Here is a 21,981-nt window from a genome sequence, read left to right as displayed (position 1 = left end):
CCATCACGGCGATCATCATCATCACTGTCGACCATGACTGTGGCGGATATGACCTTGACCTTCATTAGTTCCATCTCCATCGATTGACATTGCGTTTGGAGGTTGTTGTACCTCGTCTGCATGTGCATGCGTGTGCGTGTGTTGTGCGTGCGTGTGTTGTGTGTGCGTGCGTGTGTGTGTTGCGTGTGTGTGGTGCGTGTGTGTGTTGTGTGTGTGTGCGTGCGTGTGTGTTGTGTGCGTACGTGTGTGTGTGAGTTTGTAAGTGAGTGTTGGTGACATTATTGTCGATAGTTTTTTGTCAGTTCGTATGTTCATTCAGTCTATCAATTGTTTATTGTCAATTTAATCATGGACTTACAAATGCATGAACGAACGAATGAATGAATAAATAATGAATGAATGAATGAATGAACGAATGAACGAACGAATGAACAAACGAATGTTTGAACGAATCAACCAGCCAGCCAACCTGCAAATCCTTGACCTCCTTCTCTAACAGCAGCCTCTGATTCAATTCAACTTCCAGCATGTCCGTGGCTTGAGTCGCGTTGCTATGCTCTTCTTGCAGCTCCAACATCACTTCTGACAACTGCAGTGGCGAAGAAAATGTTGAAGATGATGTTGAAGATGATGATGAAGATGATGATGAAGATGATGATAAAGATGATGATGAAGATGATGAGGAAGATGATGTTGATGACGACGACGACAATGAATTACGTCACTCACTTTGATCTCCAGTTTATCAGCAGTTTGCTTATAATCGTGCTTCTCTTTCTCCAATTTTTCAACCCTTTGTTTCAGCTGCTCTATTTCAGTCTGTTAATGATGGTGACGACGATAATAGTAATGATTACGATAATGATGATGATAGTAATGGTTATGATAAAATCGTTAGCATGATGATGATGATGATGATGATGATTGCGTACCTCTTTATCTTTGAGTTCCTCCTCTGTTCTCAGTACATTGAGCACCGGTTTGACCTTTGTGTACAGCTTCCACCACGGCCAGTGCCGTACGAACATTAACTTTCGTACATTCTTTTGTATGCACGAGACTGCTAATTGCTGTAACTGTATGTACGTGTGTGTGTGCGTGTGTGTGTGTGTGTGCGTGTGTGTGTGTGTGTGTCTACATACCTTCAACTTTTGTAAATTTTTAGAAGCGAGATAAGTCCTTGAAATGGTCTGCAGTTTAATTAGCCACGTTGATACTCTGGCCTCTCTTAATCCTTCCAACTGGTACAATATTCCACTGTGGAAAAATACCTGGTTGGTTGGATGGTTGATTGATTGATTGATTGGTTAATTGATTGATTGATTGATTGATTGATTGATTGATTGATTGATTGATTGATTGATTGATTGATTGATTGATTGATTGATTGATTGATTGATTGGATACTTGATCAAATATAAAAATGGAAACCTTAGTATTCCCAAGAACATACGACGACTGGTCAATATCTAGATGTTCCAGAATACCTTCTACAATCTAAAAGATAAATGAATAAAATGACGAAGATAATGGCAATAATAATAATAATTTCTAATTTAATAATAATAATAATTAATCAATGGACTCAAGCCTATAATAAAAATTATTATTATTATAATTATTATTATTATTATTATTATTATTATACTGACGATCTTACTTACTTTTTTATCATCTACGTCATGAGGCGACGATGATGATGAGGGCATAGGAAGGAGGAGGTCGTATTTCTGTTTGAAATCTTTGAAAGGAATGTTCTCCGGATATCCTGATAATGATGACGACGACGACGACGATAGCGATGACATTAGCAACGATAACGATGACGTCATGAATAATAACAACAATAAAAATAGTAACAGTTGCAACAACAACAACAACAACAACAACAATAATAAAAACAATCAAAAACAATCAAAAACAATCAAAAACCTTGCTTGAACAGTCTGACGGCCGGCAAAATGCTGTAAGACCTCAACTGCTGCCTCAAATATGGAACGTCGATGCTGGTGACGTCATTGCTGCTGTCGGTGACGTCATTGCTGCTGATGTTGATGCTTTGCTGTTGATGCTGCCTCGGGGCTATGCAGTGGATGAATGATACTTTCGTCTTCTTGAGCATTTCTATTAGTGTGTCCTGTCTCATTGTTATTGTTGTTTGTTTATTGTTATTGTTATTATTGTTATTATTATTATTATCATTTGTAGTAGTAGTAATAGTATTAGTATTAATGTTGTTTGTGTCAATCAACAAATTAGCCAACCAGCCATCCAACCACCCAGCCAGCCAGCCAGCCAGCCAACCAATTAATCATTCAATCATTACTTAACCATCCATCCATTCATCCATTCATTCATTCATTCATTCATTCATTCATTCATTCATTCATTCATTCATTCATTCATTCATTCATTCATTCATTCATTCATTCATTCATTCATTCATTCATCCATCCTTCGATTCATTCATCCATCCATTCATTCATTCATCCATCCATCCATTCATTCATTCATTCATTCATTCATCCATTCATTCATCCATTCATTCATTCGTTCGTTCGATCGATCAATCACTAATCGAACGGCCGACCATTTGGAATTTGATCTGTAGACACATGGATCTCTTCTTAACGACAGCAGAGGAACCCGAAGTTGCAAAAGTTCTTTTCATGCTGGACACCCTTCTCAAAGAAGTGGTACTGTCCCCGGCAACCCCGAGTTGGCCACCCACCAGTCCGACAATGGAACCGCCCAGAATTCCGCCCCCGCTCGTCGCGGTGGACTTGCATGTCTGACTGAATAGGTCTGATATTTCTGGTCTGTGTGTTTGTGTGCGTGTTTTTGTTTGTGTGTTTGCGTGCGTGTGTGCGTGTGTGTTTGCGTGCGTGTGTGTGTGTGTGTGTTTGCGTGTGTTTTTGTTTTCGTGTGTGTGTGTGTTTGCGTGTGTGTTTTTGTTTGTGTGTGTGTGTGTTAGTCGTGGTTTTTGTAAAGTATCGAAGTCGTTATTTTATTGTAGGCATATGTACAGTACATTTTAAATACGAGTTGTTGTTTCCAACATTATCATCATCGTCATATCATCATTAACAAAACCATCATCATCATCACCACCGTCATCATCATCACCATCATCATCGTCGTCATCATCAGCAACAAAACCACCATTACTATAATCATCAACAACAAAACCATCATTACCATAATCATCCTCAACTACAACAACAACAACATCGTCATCATAAGCACCTTTTAGAATCGATAAGAAAGGGTCCAATATTTTTTACACTGGCGGTTATATCCTGGCAAAACTTCAACCAGCCTTTAACGTTGTATAACACCTGGAGGTGGGGTACTCTTCTAGTACGGTGTTGTACAGGCGGTATTGTACATCAACCACAACAACAACAACCATTAAAACAACAACCATTACAACAACAACCACCACATCAACAACAACCACCACATCAACAACAACATCAACATCAACAACAACAACCACCACATCAACAACCACATCCACAACAGCCACAACAACAGCCACATCAACAACAAAAACAACAACAAAAGCCACAGCATCAACAACAACAACATCAACAACAACCACAACATCAACAACAACAACCACAACCACAACATCAACAACAACAACAACATCAACAACAACATTATCGTCGTCATCAACCTTTTTGGCTCCATTCATGTGGTTTATAATGAAGGAGTGCTGAGATGACGTTGAAAGTAATAATGGTTCTTTAACTGTAACGAAAAAAATGATTGATTGATTGATTAATTGATTGATTGATTAATTGATTGATTGATTGATTGAAAGATAAATTGAAAGATAGATTGATAGATAATAAACTACTGCCAGTATGGTTTCAGAGCCAATAATTCTACTGAGCTAGCCGTTCTGATATTCATGCGAACAGAATAATGACAGAATATTTACAGTTGGAGTCTTCATTGACCTCTCTAAAGCCTTCGGCGTAATAAATCACCATTTGGTTTGCATTCTCATTGTCATGCTAGCGACTATTACTCAATTTTGAATCTTTTGAATGTGAAAAAATTCACATTTATTTAATCGCGATTTTTGTATTTAAATTTTTAAATAACCTATTGCCTAATTATTGTGAAGTTTTTTTTTCAAATTGAGCAGTTCATTTCAACGGATAGCATTGAGACAAACAACATTTTTTCATACTCAGCCAACGAGATTAAGTTTGATTCAGTCTGGTTTAAAATTCACCGGACCAAAAGTGTGGGACAGACGAAATAACTCCACCAGAAATTAAATCCCTCAACTTACTACATTTAATTAAGGACAAACTTAATTTTTAATAATGGAAAATTCTATCTTTCAGTAGCCTGTCATGACGATGATCCAAAGAACACCACTTGCATAAATTATGCGAGTTGATAAGAAAATATTTTAGTTTTTGGATGTTACGATAGTAACAAATATAAAGCAGTGTTTGATGTTTTGTTCCTTGCATTTCTTTTGTTTCATTAATTTTTGTTTTCAACGAAGAACTAGAACTATGGAATGTTTCAAGTTTATGAACTTTTTAAAAATGTATCAATTGTTATCACGGTGGCCTGTCACAAGTGGATACATTTTGGCTTCCGCGTCGTTTCATTTCATGCTTTAATTTCTTTTAAAATATTGTTTGATATGATTTGGCGAAATAAAATAAGAAATATGAAATAGATAGTTTGAAAGATAGATTGAAAGATTGATAGATAGACAGATAGAAATGTAGATGAATTAATTAATTGACTGACCGACTGACTGACTGACTGACTGGTTGATTGATCGATCGATTGGTTGATAGATTGAACAATCACCAACCAACGCACTCACACACTCACACAGACACACACACGCACACACACACACACACAGACAGACAGACACATGCAACCTTTATAATGCGAACACTCGATGAATAATTCATTGAGGAAACTCTCATCCGTGGTAGATGGCATGAGTGATTGCTCGTCCAGGAGCCACAGCAGACCACGATTGCTACTCAACTTCCGGTCGTTATCTGGGGAACGTGTCTGATTGGTTTGTAGATTAATCAATCATTCATTAATTCATTCATTGATTTATTAATTGATTTATTGATTGACTTATTTATTCATTCATTTACAGTTAAAAACCCATTGAATCAATTAATCAACTGACCCACTAGCCAGCCAACCGACTATCCAACAACCAATCGACCAACTAATTTACTAATAATTTGACCAATCAATCAGCCAACCAACCAACGAGCTAGCCAATCAGCTAAATAGACAATCTGGACCAACCAATCAATCAATCATTCAATCAACCAACCAACCAAATTCTGCGGCGGGTTGTCAATCATTTGAGTTACAACTGATGCATGCTGATCAGGATAGTCGAACAGTATGCCAATGTTTTCCTTCGTTGGTGAATGGGTGAATGAATGAATGAATGAATGAATGAATGAATGAATGAATGAATGAATGAATGAATGAATGAATGAATGAATGAATGAATGAATGAATGAATTAACTAATTAATTAATGGATGGATGAATGAAATAATGCATCAATAGATAAATGAATCAATAATTGAAGGAACGAAAGACGAGTGAGAAATTAATGAAAACCTGATCATAAAGATCGCAGATAGAATTGAAGATGTTATCATGAAAGAGCAGCTGCAATCGTTCTTGAATATAATTGGTCATTAGGTCGTCCAATGAGCGCGAAGCAGTATCATTACTATTACCGCAGTTTATGCTGCTTCTGAAGCCAGGGCAGTCGACGATTATTATCGAGGCAGTCGTTCTGTAGTTGGAAGCCATTGATCTGAAACGAACGAATGAATGAATGAGTGAGTGAACGAATGAATGAATGAATGAATAAATGAATGAATGAATGAATGAATGAATGAATGAATGAATGAATGAATGAATGAATGAATGAATGAATGAATGAATGAATGAATGAATGAATGAATGAATGAATAAACTAACCAACCAGCCAATCAACTAACCAATCACCCAACCAACCTATTAATCAGGGAGACGAGTGCATTCAGCAGCTCAACGTACAAGCCAACCATGAAACCTTCCAGAATATCATCGCCTGACGCATTGCTCAAGCTGCTAATGCTGTTGGCGTTCGGTGACGATTGCAGTCTGGACGCGAATGAATGAATGAATGAATGAATGAATGAATGAATGAATGAATGAACGAAAGATTAAATGAATAAATAAATAAATACACACACACATACATACACAAATACACACACATATCTACACAAATATACACCCATACACACCTTAGAGACGGAGACAAGCTGTTCGGCGTGCTAGTAGAACACTTTGAAATGCCTGATGTACCTTGAATTTTAAAATTCATAAACACACACACACACATACAAACACACAAACAAACACACACACGCACACAACACACATACATACACACACGCACACGCACACATACATACACACACAGACAGACGTACATACCTAAGGTTTTTAAAAGTTCTTCTAAAGTTGTGCCAAGCAGTGAGCAGGCACGCTCAACTGACTCAACATTTTCAAAATGAAGTCTGTTGTTGCCTAAGAAAAATAGCGATAATAAAATAATAGAAACAATATTAATTATGGTTATTATTACTATTATTATTATTATTATTATTATTAAGCATTATTATTATTATTATTGCGACAGAAATGTGAAATGAATCAACTTTAAAACTAATTAACTCTGGTCGTACTCTCTCCATTCGAATGATGAGCTTCTCAGATTAATACTCTATTTCTTGCATTTGACATTTTATTTTATTTCATTATTTTATTTTATTCGTACTGCCATTTTCATTGATTTTATTTCTGAATAAAAGATTGTTCTCCTACTTTTAACGAGTTTAGAAGCCCCCAGATGGTATATCGCAGCTAGAACCTGATGGACGGTTTTTACTTCATCTTTGGAAAATTTTAAAATGTCGAAGCTACTTAGAACTTTCAGCCAATGATGCTGAGCTGACTTTTGGCTGTTGGAGTTGCTGCTGCTGCTGTTGTTGTTGTCCTGGTCTGGAACGTTGTTGTTGATGTTGTTGTTGTTGGAGGTAAAGTCGAAATAAGGATGGCTCTTGTACAGTTTATCTAAGAATAGGCTTTTTCTGCAAGTTTGAAGTAATAAAACATTGAGAAAAAAAACTCTTGCTATTGTCGTCGTCGTCATCATCGTCGTCGTCATCATCATCATTATCATATACAACGACAACAAAAACACTAAATCATTAGACTAATCTGCTTCCTGTTTCCTGTACAAACCTAGAAGCCTGCTCAATTCCATTGAGAAAACTGTGGAAGACATTAAAAGTGGAACTCTCGCCGTCATCTACAAAGACATCATCATCATCAGCAACTCTGCTATTATTATTATTATTATTATTATTATTACTGTTGTTGTTGTTGTTGTTGCGGTTGTTAGATCTACCCTTTACGACCCGACTCTTTTCTAGCATTAAAATTTGCACGCCAGCCGAAACTATCTGGCCGTTCTGATCAAAATCCAGCGTGAACACCTGAGAGGTAAGTACACTGTATAACAACAACAACGACGACGACAACAACAACGACAACAACAACAACAATAACAACGACAACAATAAACAAACAACCAACAACAACAACATTAATAATAATAATAAATTGTGATGGAAATCCCGATGCTATGGATAAATAGTGTCTTGAAAACAAAATGATAATAACATTAGTCACCATCATCATTACCACCACCATCATCATTCATCACCATTATCACAACTCACCTGTGAACATTTATTAACGTTATACCCTCCTGCTAATGATCTACAGCTGGCAAAATTTTCCATTAGAATCTTTATGGCGCCCAATTTTTCAGCTGTTTGAAAGAATTTTACAATAGAAAAAATGATATTGAATTATCATTAGGTAGAAATCTCTTGCATGTGTGTGTGTGTGTGTGTGTGTGTGTGCAATTGTGTTTTTGTGTGTGTGTATAATTGTGTGTGTGTGTGTGTGTGTATAATTGTGTGTTTGTATGTGTGTGTGTGCGTGTGTGTAATTGTGTGTTTGTGTGTGTCGTGTTGTGTGGTGTGTATGTCGCATACAAATTTGAACTGAGTTTAAGTCATATGATTTGGATGCTTATATATATAAGAATATGTTTATATATATTTTTTATTTAAGTAAAAAAATCAAACAATGAAAATATACTACTATCACTGATAGTACTACTATTATTATTATTATTATTTGTATTATTATTATTATGATATTCACTTTATTGACATTCCTCAGAGGATTGTACTGTAATTAAATGCTTTGTTGAACAAATAACTTTTTAACTCTCTTCTGAAATCTTTTTCTGGAACAATTTACTACTACTACTACTACTACTACTACTACTGCTGCTGCTGCTGCTGCTGCTACTACTGCTGCTGCTACTACTACGGTACTACTGCTACACTACAACTAATACTACTACTACTGTTGCTACAGAAGTAACATTACTACAACTACTACAAATAACAACGATGATGATCACCATTTAATATGGAGTTGACAGTCCCACATGTGGCAACATAATAATTCAGGATATTATCCAACTGGAATGACTTTCCGCTTCCGGAATCGCCAAGCGCGACGACGGAATGATCCTTGCGTGACGTCATCATCGATTTAAAAGTGGACTGAGCTATTGAGTAAACGTGGGGGGGCGTATCCTCTGTCAGGTTTGTCCGGAATATCTCCTTGACCTGTGTTTGTTTGTTTGTTTGGTTGTTTGTTTGTTTCTTTATTAATTACAATTCTCTCCCAGATTTTGCTGAAAAGCATCATCAACAACAACAACCAGAACAACAACAAACACACACAGTACATGCATGCATGCATGTAAATACGCGCGAAACAATGCACCACACACACATACACACACACACACACATTGCATAAGACGGGAAGGCATCTCTTTACAATTGAGTATGATCACTGCAATAGCAGATGTAAGTGTCACTGTTGCTGCTGCCACAGCTGCTGCTAGTACTACTACTGCACAGCTGCTACTACTACTAGTACACAGCTGCTACTACTACTACTACACAGCTGCTACTACTAGTAGTACAACTACTACTTCTAATACGACTGATGCAACAACGACTACAACAATGGAAATAATTAAACAAAAAACAATCGGGAAAAACCTTATCGGAATAAATAGACAACGGTTTCAACGAGTTGACAGCCAGTGTGGTGTAGCCGGCATACGTGCAGACGAGGTTCGTGAGGAACCTCTGACGTAGAACGTGCATTACGCTGGTCTCGTTGACATAACGGAGGGCTGTGAGGTCTTCTATGCAGTCGTACTGGGCTGGGTTGGCCTGGGTTCGAAGGTCGAAGTGTCAGTCAACAATCAATCAATCAATCAATCAATCAATCAATCAATCAATCAATCAATCAATCAATCAATCAATCAATCAATCAATCAATCAATCAATCAATCAATCAATCAATCAATCAATCAATCAATCAATCAATCAATCAATCAATCAATCAATCAATCAATCAATCAATCAATCAATCAATCAATCAATCAATCAATCAATCAATCAATCAATCAATCAATCAATCAATCAATCAATCAATCAATCAATCAATCAATCAATCAATCAAACAGTCAATCGATCATCTTATCTGTCAATCAATTTGTTCATCCATCAATCAATCAATCAATCAACCATCCATCTATCCATCCATCAACTAACCAATCGATCAATAAATCAATCAACAATCAACCATCAGTAACCTTCTCAAGGTCATCTTCATTGACCTCAAGGATCTGGCCCGATTCGACCTTGACATTAACTTTACCGTCTGCCGAATTGGCAGAGCCATGATCGTCTGCTTGGTAGCAGGCAGAAAAACCCTTCTTATGTATCAACCAGAGTTGTTGCTGTTGTTGTTGACGTTGTTGTTGTTGTAGTTGTTGTTGATGTGACGACGACAGGCTGTTTGTAGTTGTAGTTGGTGTGGCTTGTTGGTCTTGCTGTAGCTTAGCCTTGGTAGCATATCATTGACATACCGTATTAACACGTCACTAACATTTCATTAACATATCATTAACATACCATTAACATAATCATTAACATAATCAGCATGTGATTAAAATAATTTGCATGTACTTTAGAAAAATTACCTATAATTAACATACACACGTACACACACATACATACATACATACATACACACATACATACATACATACATACATACATACATACATACATACATACATACATACACAAACACACACATACATACATGCGCGCGTAAACACACCCACACATCTACGTACACACACACACACACACACACACACACACACACACACACACACACACACACATAAACTAATTACATTAAAAGTAGTCTAATCAAATTCAATATACACACATACACACACACAGACACGCACGCACACATAAACACAACACACATGAACTAATTACATTAATAGTAGTCTAATCAAATTCAATACAAACCATGGATAATTAACGTGCATACATACCACACATTAAATTTGTATTGGATAAATACAAAAGAATACATGAGATAGAAAAAAACGAGAGACACGCAGAGAGAGAAGGAGAGAGAGAAAAAGAGAGAGAGAGAAAGAGAGAGAGAGAGAAAGGAAGGGCAAACAAAAACTGATGTTGTGTCCCTTACAAGAATGAAATAAATTACACTTGAAAGACATAAAAAGTAAATGTATGTAAAAATAGAAACAAGCATACACGCACACGTATACAAACACACGCACATACAAACACACGCAAACACATAAAGACACACACATAAGCACACATACATATAATTAATTATGTTTTAAAAGAACAATTATATGTATATAGCACTTCATTCACTAATATAATATACTAATGACACCATTGCTAGCATCACAAGAGCATTTACTAGGGGATCCTTTAGAAGCTAAAAAATTATGAGTTTGCTAAAAATTATAAATAACACACACACCACACGCACGCACACACACACGCACGCACACAAATACATATAGATATAAAGCAGCAAAAAGAAATAATTAATACTCATTTATACAAATAATTCATGAGCCAACATTACAACTGATATAAAATAAATAACATCAATAATAACAATAACAACAACAACAACCACAGTAATAATAACAATAACAATAATAATAATGACAACAAAACCAACCATCTTGTATTTTATACTCATACACCGTCCAACTCTTTTTCCACCACTACTACTATTACCACCGGCTGACAAAGATGATTTCTCATCCTCATTAGCATAATTGGTCATCTGCTCGATGAAATCACTAAATTCAGGCAGAGTCCTGACGGTAATGATTACCTCGTCGGCAGATTTTTTTAGAATATCGATGATGGCATCTCTGTTCCAATTTTCCACATTTTTGTTGTTGATTTCGATTATTTGATCTCCAGGTTTGAAGACGGTTTCTATGATATTTTTTGTACTTGACTCTGCAAAAATTATAGTTTTCCAGAGATCAGAACCATCTGGATTCGCTCCTCTTTCAACTGTTAAACCTTTTCTGAGGCTGAATCCAAAGTCTCCTGTTTGCAGTCGCTTCAGTGATATTTTTCTCTGTTTTGATTTGATTGATGGGTGATTAGTAAGTTGGGGCAGTTTCAGGTGGATGTTGTTGTAGGTTTTTTGCGTCGGACTGTCCGGTCTAACTAAACTGGTTTCCATTTTTGATGTGAATGATGGTTGTTGTTTAATTTGCTGGTGTGGTGTCGATGACGATTGTTGTCTAAAGTCATTATTGTTATCTTGGCTGAATGTTGATGTTAGATTTCTTACAGATCTAGGTGTCTCAGTCACCAAGTTTGGTTTTGATTTTTTCAAACTCGAACTCGAGATTTTAGGTGAGACAGTTGGTTTATCAAACGAGGAAATGATATTTTTCACACTTTTAGCAGATGAATTTTCACCAACAGAAACTTGCTCCATAAATTTTTTTTCTCCGATACTTGATTTGACCACATTGGTCTCATTCTCTTGTATATAAAAACTGGATTTATCTTTCAAAATCCCCTTTTTGGGTTTTGGCTGAACTGGGGGCAGAGGCTTTACTGGCTTGGAACTAAGAGACGATCTCGTGGCCGAATTAGTGTTCATGATTGGGTTAGGCTGCAACCCGCTGTCAGAACTCAAAGTGGCTGACTTTGAATTAGAAGAATCTATGTCACTTTTTATAGCAGAAGCTACACTTTTCAGCTGCAGGGATTGCTGGGCCTCCTCTAATCTGAACAATTCGTCGGCCGTCAAAGAAGCGTTTGCATTTTTCTTCTTCTCTTTCTCTAATTTCTCTCTCCGTTTGCGTTCTTTTTCCTCCTTATCCTTGTCAGAGAGTTTTTTCATAAATCCAAACATTTTTTATTTTTTTATCGTCTGATAATTTTTCAAAAAATATGTATGGCTGATGAAAAAATTGGATGAATAAATCATGTAATTAATTTTGATTTTTTTCAAATACTTTTTTTTAAATAGTGAAACTAACAAATCACAATCGTACCTTTGGAGATTTTAAACTAAAGATAAACAAAATTTTTAAAATAGTTAAATGTTTTAGAATCGATTTTTAAAGTACCTGTTTATGGAAAAACGTATCGAGCTTTTTGATATCAACGGCTTATTGGCATACAAATTGCCTGATATAATTTTGTTACAGTTTTAATAAATTATTAAAAATAAATTTTAATATATATTTATTTGTATCATTTTAATTTAAAAAGTTGAGTGTATAGACAGTATTTGCCGTATTTGCCATGAATAGTTGTTTAAATTCACTTTTCAACGTGTATTTCCAAAATGATTTTTAAATTTAAATAATTTAATTTATTTCCTAATAAAATGACGTCTACGACTGCAGACGAATCGAGGGAAGAGTTTATTTTCAAAGTTTACATTGGCCTGTCTTTTATGTTAACGATTTCTACAGTCATTCTGTTTCTCTGTAGAAGGTTGTTTTTAAAAATTGTAATTTACCAGTTTTTTTTTCTGGTAGCTTCTCAAATATTTTTTTCTCTTTTTCTCTAATTAAGTCTAAAAATTAACATTTTTAATTATTATTCTGTGCTACTGAGTGTGTGTGTGTGTGTTTGTACATGTACTTTTGTATTTATATATGTAATATTATGTATGCATGCATATGTGTATTTATCTGTATGTATCTTATTGATTTTTAAAAAATTTTTTCATTTAATTTTTTTTTTTAATTTTTAATGATAATTTTATTTTTGATCCCTCATAGATTAAACTTGAATGAAATGTTCCATATGGAATCATTGTCATCGGCCCCAATTCCTACTCCGGCTCCTTCCACTCTTATTCAGAAGGTGTTCAATCCATTTTTTCTACAGGTTTCAGATGATAAGGATGATAAAAGTAAGTAAGATGGATGAATTTTAATTGTCAACTAAAAAATCATTTTATTTTATAAAGTTTTATTTGTATCCTTTATTAAATATTTTATCTTTTCTACAGGAAATGTCTCACTAACAGTAACTAGTCACAAATCCTGCCTAATTCACATTGCTTGGGGACCAAAGATATCAAATATATATCCTCTTATTCATTCAGGATGGGAGCTGTTTGCTAATAATGAATTTCTAATAGATAATCTTAAGCAATTATCATTGTCCTATGAGCAAATTAAATTGTAAGTTAATTTAATTTTCAGATTTGTGTTAATTTATTTTTTAATTTCTTATTTTTTTATAATGATGTTAATTTATGTAATAATTTTAATAGAATTTATTAATGATATGATTTTTCTTTTTTTTACACTAATTTAATTTTTATTTACAAGATATTTTTTAAAATACTCTTAACAATATACTGCAAAGAGATCTAACAAGAGATGAACCATATCCAATGAAAATTTTTAAATTCACTCGCCCATCTCTAAACCTTGGACCCCCACCTAGATCACGATACCCTCTGGTCATCATTCTTATTGATGATTGGCTAGTTGATGCGCTCACAGACATACAATCAACCAATGATATTGTTAGCTTTTATCAACTATGTATTTTTAAATTAAGCTCCTCTCACTTATTATATATATATGTGCATTTAAATATAATTCATAATTACTACGACAAAATTAATAAAAAATAATTGTAATAATAATATCATTAATAATTATTAAGATCTATATATTTTTGTAACTTGAACCAGGGTTCTTTAATATCTTTTGTGCATTTAAAAGATGAATTGTGTCCGTCTAGTACACACATCTTCGATCAGTATGTCAAAACCCATTGTGGTACATTACATAATATAAAGGTTTTTTGGTTATTTAATGTGAATAATAAAAATTGGAAATAAATTACATTTTTTTCTATATTATATTATTATTAATTAATTTCTTTTTTATTATATTTATAAAATTTCTTTTTTATTATATTTATAAAAAAAAATTATTTTTTAAAATTTTTTCTCACAGCCTGTATACGTTGCCTCATCTGACGTACATTCAGAACATGAAACATCGTCGTCACTGCCATCATCATCATCATCACCACTGCCATCATCATCATCACAGCCAGTAGCATCGTCATCAACACCGACGGCCCTGGCTAAAAATAACTCAGCGGAAAACCGAAGTGCCGATAAACATGGAAAAGATTATGACAAAACAATCGCCAGGCTTAACAATGATGACGATAAACTTCTTCAAAACGATGTTAATGATAATGCTAATGAAGGCAAAAACACTGACCAATCGTTTTGTTGTTGCGTATGTCTGACCAATAAGATAGGAAGGGTTTTGTTGCCCTGCAGACATGCATGTGTCTGTGCCCCATGCTGTGATAGGCTGTTATACTGCCCTATCTGTCGTAATGTTATTAGTAGAACGTTTGATCTCGATTGTTAGATACTGATTTGATTGGCTGGTTGATTGATTGGATGGTTAAAGAGATGATTTGATTGGCTGGTTGGATGGTTAAGGAGATGATTTGATTGGCTGGTTGATTGATTATATGGTTAAAGAGATGATTTCATTTGCGGCTGATTGATTAGACGGTTGAAGAGTTTGGTTTGGCTGGTTAAAGAGATTTGATTGGCTCTGATTGATTGATAGCTGACTTGGTAATTGACTGATTGAGATTGATTGATTTCTGCGTTAACGTTTTGATCGGCTGGTAGTTTAAATTTTTTTCTTGTTGTCGCTATATATTAGTTCATCCATACATATACGTATACAAACACACATACATGTCTTTTGTATATACTTACTTGTTTGTTGGTTCTATTCAACTTTTTAAAAATTTTATGACAGAGAGAGAGAGAGAGAGAGAAAGAGAGAGAGAAAACTTCGAGGCCAAAATGAATGAAAAAAAATTTATAATTAATGTGTATTACATTTATTTATTTATGAATCCACTAAATTCCGATAATTGATTAAGATATATAAATGGCCTAAAACGGGTTGGGTGTTCACAAAAATGCATCTTCGGTCGTTGATGGGAGATGGTGTACTTTATGTACTCTAACTGGCCGATGTATCTGATGACAAATCAACTATTTCCACCCATATATACTTATATATATATATATATATATATACATATACGTATGATGAAAAACTTCAAGCCATGGTTGAACTGATGGTATAACAACGCAAAATAATAATAAAATGAATACTAACAATAATAACGATATATAGCAGGTGAATAATACCAAGAAATAAATTAATAATAATAAGAAAGTAAGCGACCAATGGTGATCAAAATAATTTAGAGTTGTTTCAATGAAGGGGACGGAATCATTAAGATAAACGTTTGGTAAGTTGTTTTTTTTTCTTATAGCTCTATATTTTTATTATTTATTAATATTATTATTAGTAAATATTTTTTATTATTTAATATTATAATAATTATTATTTTAAAGTATTATTTGTTGACGATATTCCTGGCTATTAATTCCTTCATAATTTCATTACTACCGCCGTATATGGGCTGAACCCTAGAGTCGCAGTAGGCCTTGGCGATGGGGTACTCCCACATGTAGCCCCAGCCCCCGTGCATCTGAAGGCAATCGTAGGCGACCTTGTTTTGAAGGTCAGTGGCCCTGTCGTGTGTATTGGTAAGTATATGTGTGGATGTATGTATGTGTGTGTGTATGTATGTGTGTGTATGTATGTATGTGTGTGTATATATCTGTGTGTGTGTGTGTGCATGTGTTTTATGATCAACATAAAAGTGTTTCATGATATTATACCAATATTTAGCCATAGAGGCCATATTTGAATCTAATTTATGATCATTGTGTATCTGGATGCAGGTGTCAACGAAACTTCTGGTCACACAGATGCTTGTTTTCAGTTCTGCCAGTTTGTGCTGGATCGTCTGTGGAGACAAATGAAAAAAAAAACAGAGGTAGGAATTTTATTAAAAATTAAATTTCGTATGTTAAGTTAGGTATTAATTATTTAATTAAAATTAGGGATTATTCCACATGAAAACAAATAATCTGAACCGACAGTATGCAAGATTAGAGATGAGATTGGGAATTTGGGTAAATGTGAAATTAGATAAGACATAATGGAAAAAAAACACTAAGAGGAAGTAACCTGAAGAGAGGATATATACTTTCCGAATGCTTTTCTTTGGTTGACGTATCGTCTGGTTTCTTCGAACATGAATTCAGAGGAGGCACAGCCAAGTAGGCCTATTATCAATCTTTCTTGGGGTAACTCGTTCATTAGGTAGTAGAATCCTGAATGAATGAATGAGTGAAGGAATGAAAGAATAGATGGATGGTTGGGTGGATGAGTGAATGAATGAACGGATGAATATGTTACATTACGTTGATTGATTGATTGATTGATTGATTGATTGATCGATTAATTAGATTGATTGATTGATTGATTGATTAGATTGATTGATTGATTTGATTGATTAAAAAAAGTTTTTTGACAGCATTTAAAAAATAAAATAAACAAAAATAAACACAGTTGAATGTTTGGCTAAACTTTTAATACGAACTGGATACAGAGATAAATAACCTTTACCGTTGTATGTGACTATCAATACATCCAAAAAATTAATTTCGTCAGAAACATGAATAGTTAGGTAGACAAGTGAACGAACGAACGAATAAATGGATGAATGAATAAACGAATGAATGGATAAACGAACGAATGAAACACAATTTGTAACCCTTATTTGCTTGACCAAGCATGGCCGATGCAGGCAGTCTGCAGTCATCAAAGAATAGTTCACAAGTGTCCTGGACAACAAAAATAATAATAATAAATAATAATAACAATAATGACGATGGTGATTCAAATAATGATAATTGAAATATAGTTATGAGGATTATGACGGTTACAAGAGTTTCAATGACGCCTGATAACTGTAACAAACTCAGCTTGGGACAAATGCAGATAACATCGAACTTTTAAAAACAAAATCATTCGTTCATTTATTCATCCATCTTTCCACTCGTCTTTTCATTCATTCGTTCATTCATTTGTCCATTCATTCATCCATTCATCCATCCATAAAATCCATGAAAAAAATCCTGACTTGGGCTTTCATCCCAATCTTCTTCAATTTCTCACCCTTCTTGAACCCAGGAGTGCCCTCGTCGACTACGAACAAACTGGTCCCGTGGGCTTTGGATTTGGCGTTGGGATCCGTGATTGCAACTACGATCACGGCTCCGGATAAATAGCCGTTTGTGATGAAAGTTTTACTACCATTCAGGATCCAATCATCTCCGTCTTTCTTGGCCAATGTCCGGATTCCTTGAAGATCGCTTTTGGTTGTATGTGTGTGTGTGATTGTGTGTGTATGTGTGTGTTATATATATAAATAAATATATATATATATCATCATTTTCGCCATCATCATCACTATCATCATCATCAGCAGAAGCAGCCTTGCCATCGAAATCATAATGACCTCCCAGCTCCAGGTTCTGTCATAGCCAGAGCACCAATGCAAGTGCCTTATAATGGTATTTAAGAAATTAATCAACTAACAATTAACCAATCAATTAACCAATTAATTAACCAAACAACCGGCCAGCCACCCAATCAATCAGTTAGCCAGTCATCAGTTAACTGACCAACAAATCAATCAATCAATCAACCAACTAATCAATCCACTGACCGACCACCAACCAGCTAGCATTCTTGGTATATATTTTTCAATCTGTTCCTTAGTCCCATAATGAAGAATGTACGGAATGACGATATCTGAATGCATTAAGAAGCCCGGACCAGTGCAGTTGCAGTAGGACCTTTATTATTAATTTTATCATTTGTTAATGTTGTTTATTCTTTATAATGCAACTTTCTCGAACGCAGGGCTGCTTACATGTTACTCTATTATTGTACTTGAACCTTCCAGCCAGGAAGATAGTACAGTATACTATCCACACGTAACTATTACGTATGCAAGCGCAAGCATCGCATCATACAGCGATGATGGTCTTTCAGTTTCGGACAGACAGCATTTGAACCAATCCATCGCGTAATAACGGCACAAGAAACGGTACTTTTACCGACTGAGCTAACTTATTATAATGGTTTTTATTATTTATAATGATTATAATTTACAGTACTTACTGCTCTTCAAGTACGATGGTGGATGACAGCCAATCCCCTCCGACACCTCCATATCTCTCTGGCACTCCTAATCCTAACAATCCCTGCTCCCCAGCCTTCATCCATAGCTATAAATAAATATATACACGTATACACACAGGCAACAAAACACATACACACACACGTATATATATCTTTGCATAATAGTATAATGGTTAAAATGCCTGGCACTCCTATGCAGTGACTTGGCTTGAATGCAACACACACACACACACACACACACACACACACACACACACACACACACACACACACACAAACACACACAAACACACACAAACACACACACACACACTTCTATATTTAAAAACCAACAACACCACCACAACTGAATTAATGATTCATAGCTAATTTTTAGAGGCAAAAAATTGTTTTTTTTTTAGGTCGTCATGAGCATTTAAGGATGACTAAGCTAAGCAGTGCTCAAGGAAAAAATAAATAAATTTTGTGACCTCTCTGCTGACTTCTCCTTTATTCTCCCACCTTAAAAGTTTAATTTAATTTTAAATGTAAAACTGAAAGAAATTAGAAAAAAAAACGAAAAAAACACAAAGAAAAACTGTATCTCACTCATCATGATAAGGCACTACTTCTTCCTTAAAGAACCTTCTAACATTTTCTCTAAAGAGATCATGCTCTTTATTGAATATCTTTCTAATCCCAATGTCCATCATATTTTCTGCTTGAGCTGTCTCCAGCCTAACTTCTGTCTCCCCAGTTGACTCTGATTTCGTTTGGTCACTTTGAAGAAATGCTTTTGAAGTCGAGACAGTTCTACACGCATGAGGATAATAATAACAAAAATAACTTTATTTATTTTATTAATTAAATTATGTTATTTAATTAATTGATAAATATTAAAATTAAATATAATTGTTATTTTAATAAATGTTGATTTAACCTTTATTGATATTAATTTGATTTTATTTAAAATAATTTGTTGGAATGAATTATGTATGATATTAAAAATTAAACAAAAAAGAGTGAAAATACATGCCTGCTGAAAAAGCCATTAAAATTCTTCTTTAACAAATGATTGACAACTCTTTGTCCTAATTTTAGCGATTTCATCTTGATATTTTAGACTGGGAAAATGAAATATTTTTTACGTTTTCTTAGTCAGAAATTTTATTTTGAATTTTTATGAATAAACGAACTAAATTAGTAAAATAAAGTAAAAGTTAAAAAACTGGAATAAAATTAGTAAAAAGCTAAAAGAAACTTTCTAAAACATTAATATGCAATTAAAATAAATTAATTTCAATTAAAATTAATAATACCTTTGCTGAGCTTTTTAATCAAAAATTGACAAACTCTAACCGAACGGAAAACATTAGCACACTACATACATACGTATGTAACATCCAGACCAAATACGCATCATTAATATAGGTAATGTAAATGTTACACATATGTTACACATATGTATATACCTACATATATACCGACATACATACATACAAACTAACATGCATGCATACATACAAACTACCATGCATACATACATACATACATATATGTTTAATAAATACCTACATGAAAATATATATGTATAAGTATATATATATAACATTGTTCCAGATTTTAACCTTATTTAGACATACTTTCAAAACTCATGTCTTAACATTGACAGCATATTTTGCAATTGTATGGTATATATCTAAATATTATACTCTCTCTCTTTCTCTCTCTTTCTCCCTTTTTCTCTCTCTCTCTCTTTCTTTCTTTCTCTCTCTCTCTCTCTCTCTCTCTCTCTATATATATATATATATATATATATATATATATATATATCTATACATTACATGTTTACAAAGTAATATATACAGATATGTAACACAATGTTTATATATTATATACAAATGGTTACATGCTTGGGTGAAATTTCCCATTATAAGCCCCATAATAACTTTTATTCTTTTGTTATTCTATTAATATACTATTTTTTATATTTGATTGTTAAACTTGAAATGTACAATCCCATATAAAGCCTTACACATCAAGAAAAAAATTGATTCTAAGATGCCTGCCTAATACCTGAGCGTCATGAAGGAAAATTTTAAGGATGGTCGTGAGAGTGAGAATTGAAGTAAAGATGCAAGTTTAGAAGAGTTTTGAGGTAAAGAAACAATTAGGAAAAGTATAATAATTAAAATTCTTAGTTAAATGACTATCGTTGTCAATGTAAAAATTATAATTCGTCTATATACATATAAGGTATAATACACAATTAACATCTGTTGAAAAATCTATAGTCTTTTAAAATTAAAAAGTGAATTAATTTCATTTATATATTAAAAATATTGCGTAAAATTTATAATTTATTGAATTTTAATTGTGTATTTAGTCATTAAATCACTATTTAAGTGAATATTTGAATGTTTTTCAACTTAGAATTAATATCTGCTATTTTTTATTTTTTGGCACGAAAACGAAGCGCTTTCCGTAAAATAAAATTATACATTCTTTGAACAATTTTCTAGCTATACGTAAATGTGTTTTCGCTAATTTTATTTTTAAATATAAATAATTTCGCGAATTAAATTAGAAATTTGATGACGAAAATGAGCAATTTGACACAATCAGATGCCTATTTTATCCTGAAACTGCCGATAGGTTACCTGATTTGTCTTTTCTTTGTGTTAAGCTAGCCATAACATAAGCAAGCGGAATGATTTCATTCAACCAACATGCCATGGACGGCTGAATTGTTAAAATTGTTTATTTAATTTAAAATTAAATTTAAAATAATTGAAAATGGCGATTCGATCCATTTAATTACTGTCGTTTGAGTTTATGTCTTGAATGTTTGTTGTTTGGAATATATTTTTGAATTTTGATGATAATTTTTCCTAAACTCTCCTAATTTTTAGTTTTTACATGACAGTTTGAGTCTAGTTAGTTGGGCATTTTGATATTTTTTAATCAAATTTAAAAATTATCTAAAAATTTTCACCAGGAGCAGATCTGGGAGCTGTCCAGAGCAGTTACAAAAGGCTGGCCCAGCAATGGTTGCCAGAAAAGCATCAGAACTCTGAAGAGTCTATCAGTGTATGTAAAAATATTATTATTTAAGTTCACTTTTCATTTTTGTTGATTAAATTTATTTTTTAGTTTATCTATTTATTTTTATATTTAACCTGTTTTTTGTCCTGGTTATGACATTAAACTGACCCTCACTGCCTTGTGAGTGATGTTGGATCATCAAAGGCTAGGCCCACCGCTTATAACTGGTTGCGTAAGGAAGGA

The 21,981-nt window shown here is 33.9% G+C and overlaps 4 protein-coding genes across 4 annotated transcripts; 1 reads left to right on the top strand and 3 right to left on the bottom strand.

Annotated features, from left to right (window-relative positions):
• Positions 1 to 809: 809 nt before the first annotated feature.
• On the bottom strand, positions 810 to 1,082 carry HELRODRAFT_91662 (hypothetical protein; the record flags this gene model as incomplete). The annotated part of the gene is made up of 1 exon (XM_009012511.1): positions 810 to 1,082. A coding segment is annotated over one exon (273 nt), but the record flags the coding sequence as incomplete, so codon positions are not given.
• A 7,475-nt stretch (positions 1,083 to 8,557) lies between these two features.
• On the bottom strand, positions 8,558 to 11,798 carry HELRODRAFT_91642 (hypothetical protein; the record flags this gene model as incomplete). The annotated part of the gene is made up of 4 exons (XM_009012510.1): positions 8,558 to 8,794; positions 9,239 to 9,415; positions 9,841 to 10,067; positions 11,339 to 11,798. The coding sequence occupies 4 exons, from the start codon at positions 11,796 to 11,798 to the stop codon at positions 8,558 to 8,560; spliced, it is 1,101 nt and encodes a 366-aa protein (XP_009010758.1).
• A 2,187-nt stretch (positions 11,799 to 13,985) lies between these two features.
• On the top strand, positions 13,986 to 14,991 carry HELRODRAFT_91669 (hypothetical protein; the record flags this gene model as incomplete). The annotated part of the gene is made up of 4 exons (XM_009012509.1): positions 13,986 to 14,120; positions 14,292 to 14,399; positions 14,560 to 14,719; positions 14,822 to 14,991. The coding sequence occupies 4 exons, from the start codon at positions 13,986 to 13,988 to the stop codon at positions 14,989 to 14,991; spliced, it is 573 nt and encodes a 190-aa protein (XP_009010757.1).
• Positions 14,992 to 16,009: 1,018 nt separating this feature from the next.
• HELRODRAFT_158178 (hypothetical protein) lies at positions 16,010 to 19,406 on the bottom strand (the record flags this gene model as incomplete). Its single annotated transcript, XM_009012508.1, has 10 exons — positions 16,010 to 16,187; positions 16,338 to 16,465; positions 16,690 to 16,835; positions 17,279 to 17,348; positions 17,648 to 17,879; positions 18,026 to 18,071; positions 18,247 to 18,365; positions 18,694 to 18,800; positions 19,185 to 19,215; positions 19,303 to 19,406. The coding sequence occupies 10 exons, from the start codon at positions 19,404 to 19,406 to the stop codon at positions 16,010 to 16,012; spliced, it is 1,161 nt and encodes a 386-aa protein (XP_009010756.1).
• Positions 19,407 to 21,981: the final 2,575 nt, after the last annotated feature.

The sequence above is a fragment of the Helobdella robusta genome (assembly GCF_000326865.2).
Source record: "Helobdella robusta unplaced genomic scaffold HELROscaffold_108, whole genome shotgun sequence".
NCBI classification, from domain to species: domain Eukaryota; kingdom Metazoa; phylum Annelida; class Clitellata; order Rhynchobdellida; family Glossiphoniidae; genus Helobdella; species Helobdella robusta.
This window is presented reverse-complemented; position numbering and strand designations above follow the sequence as displayed.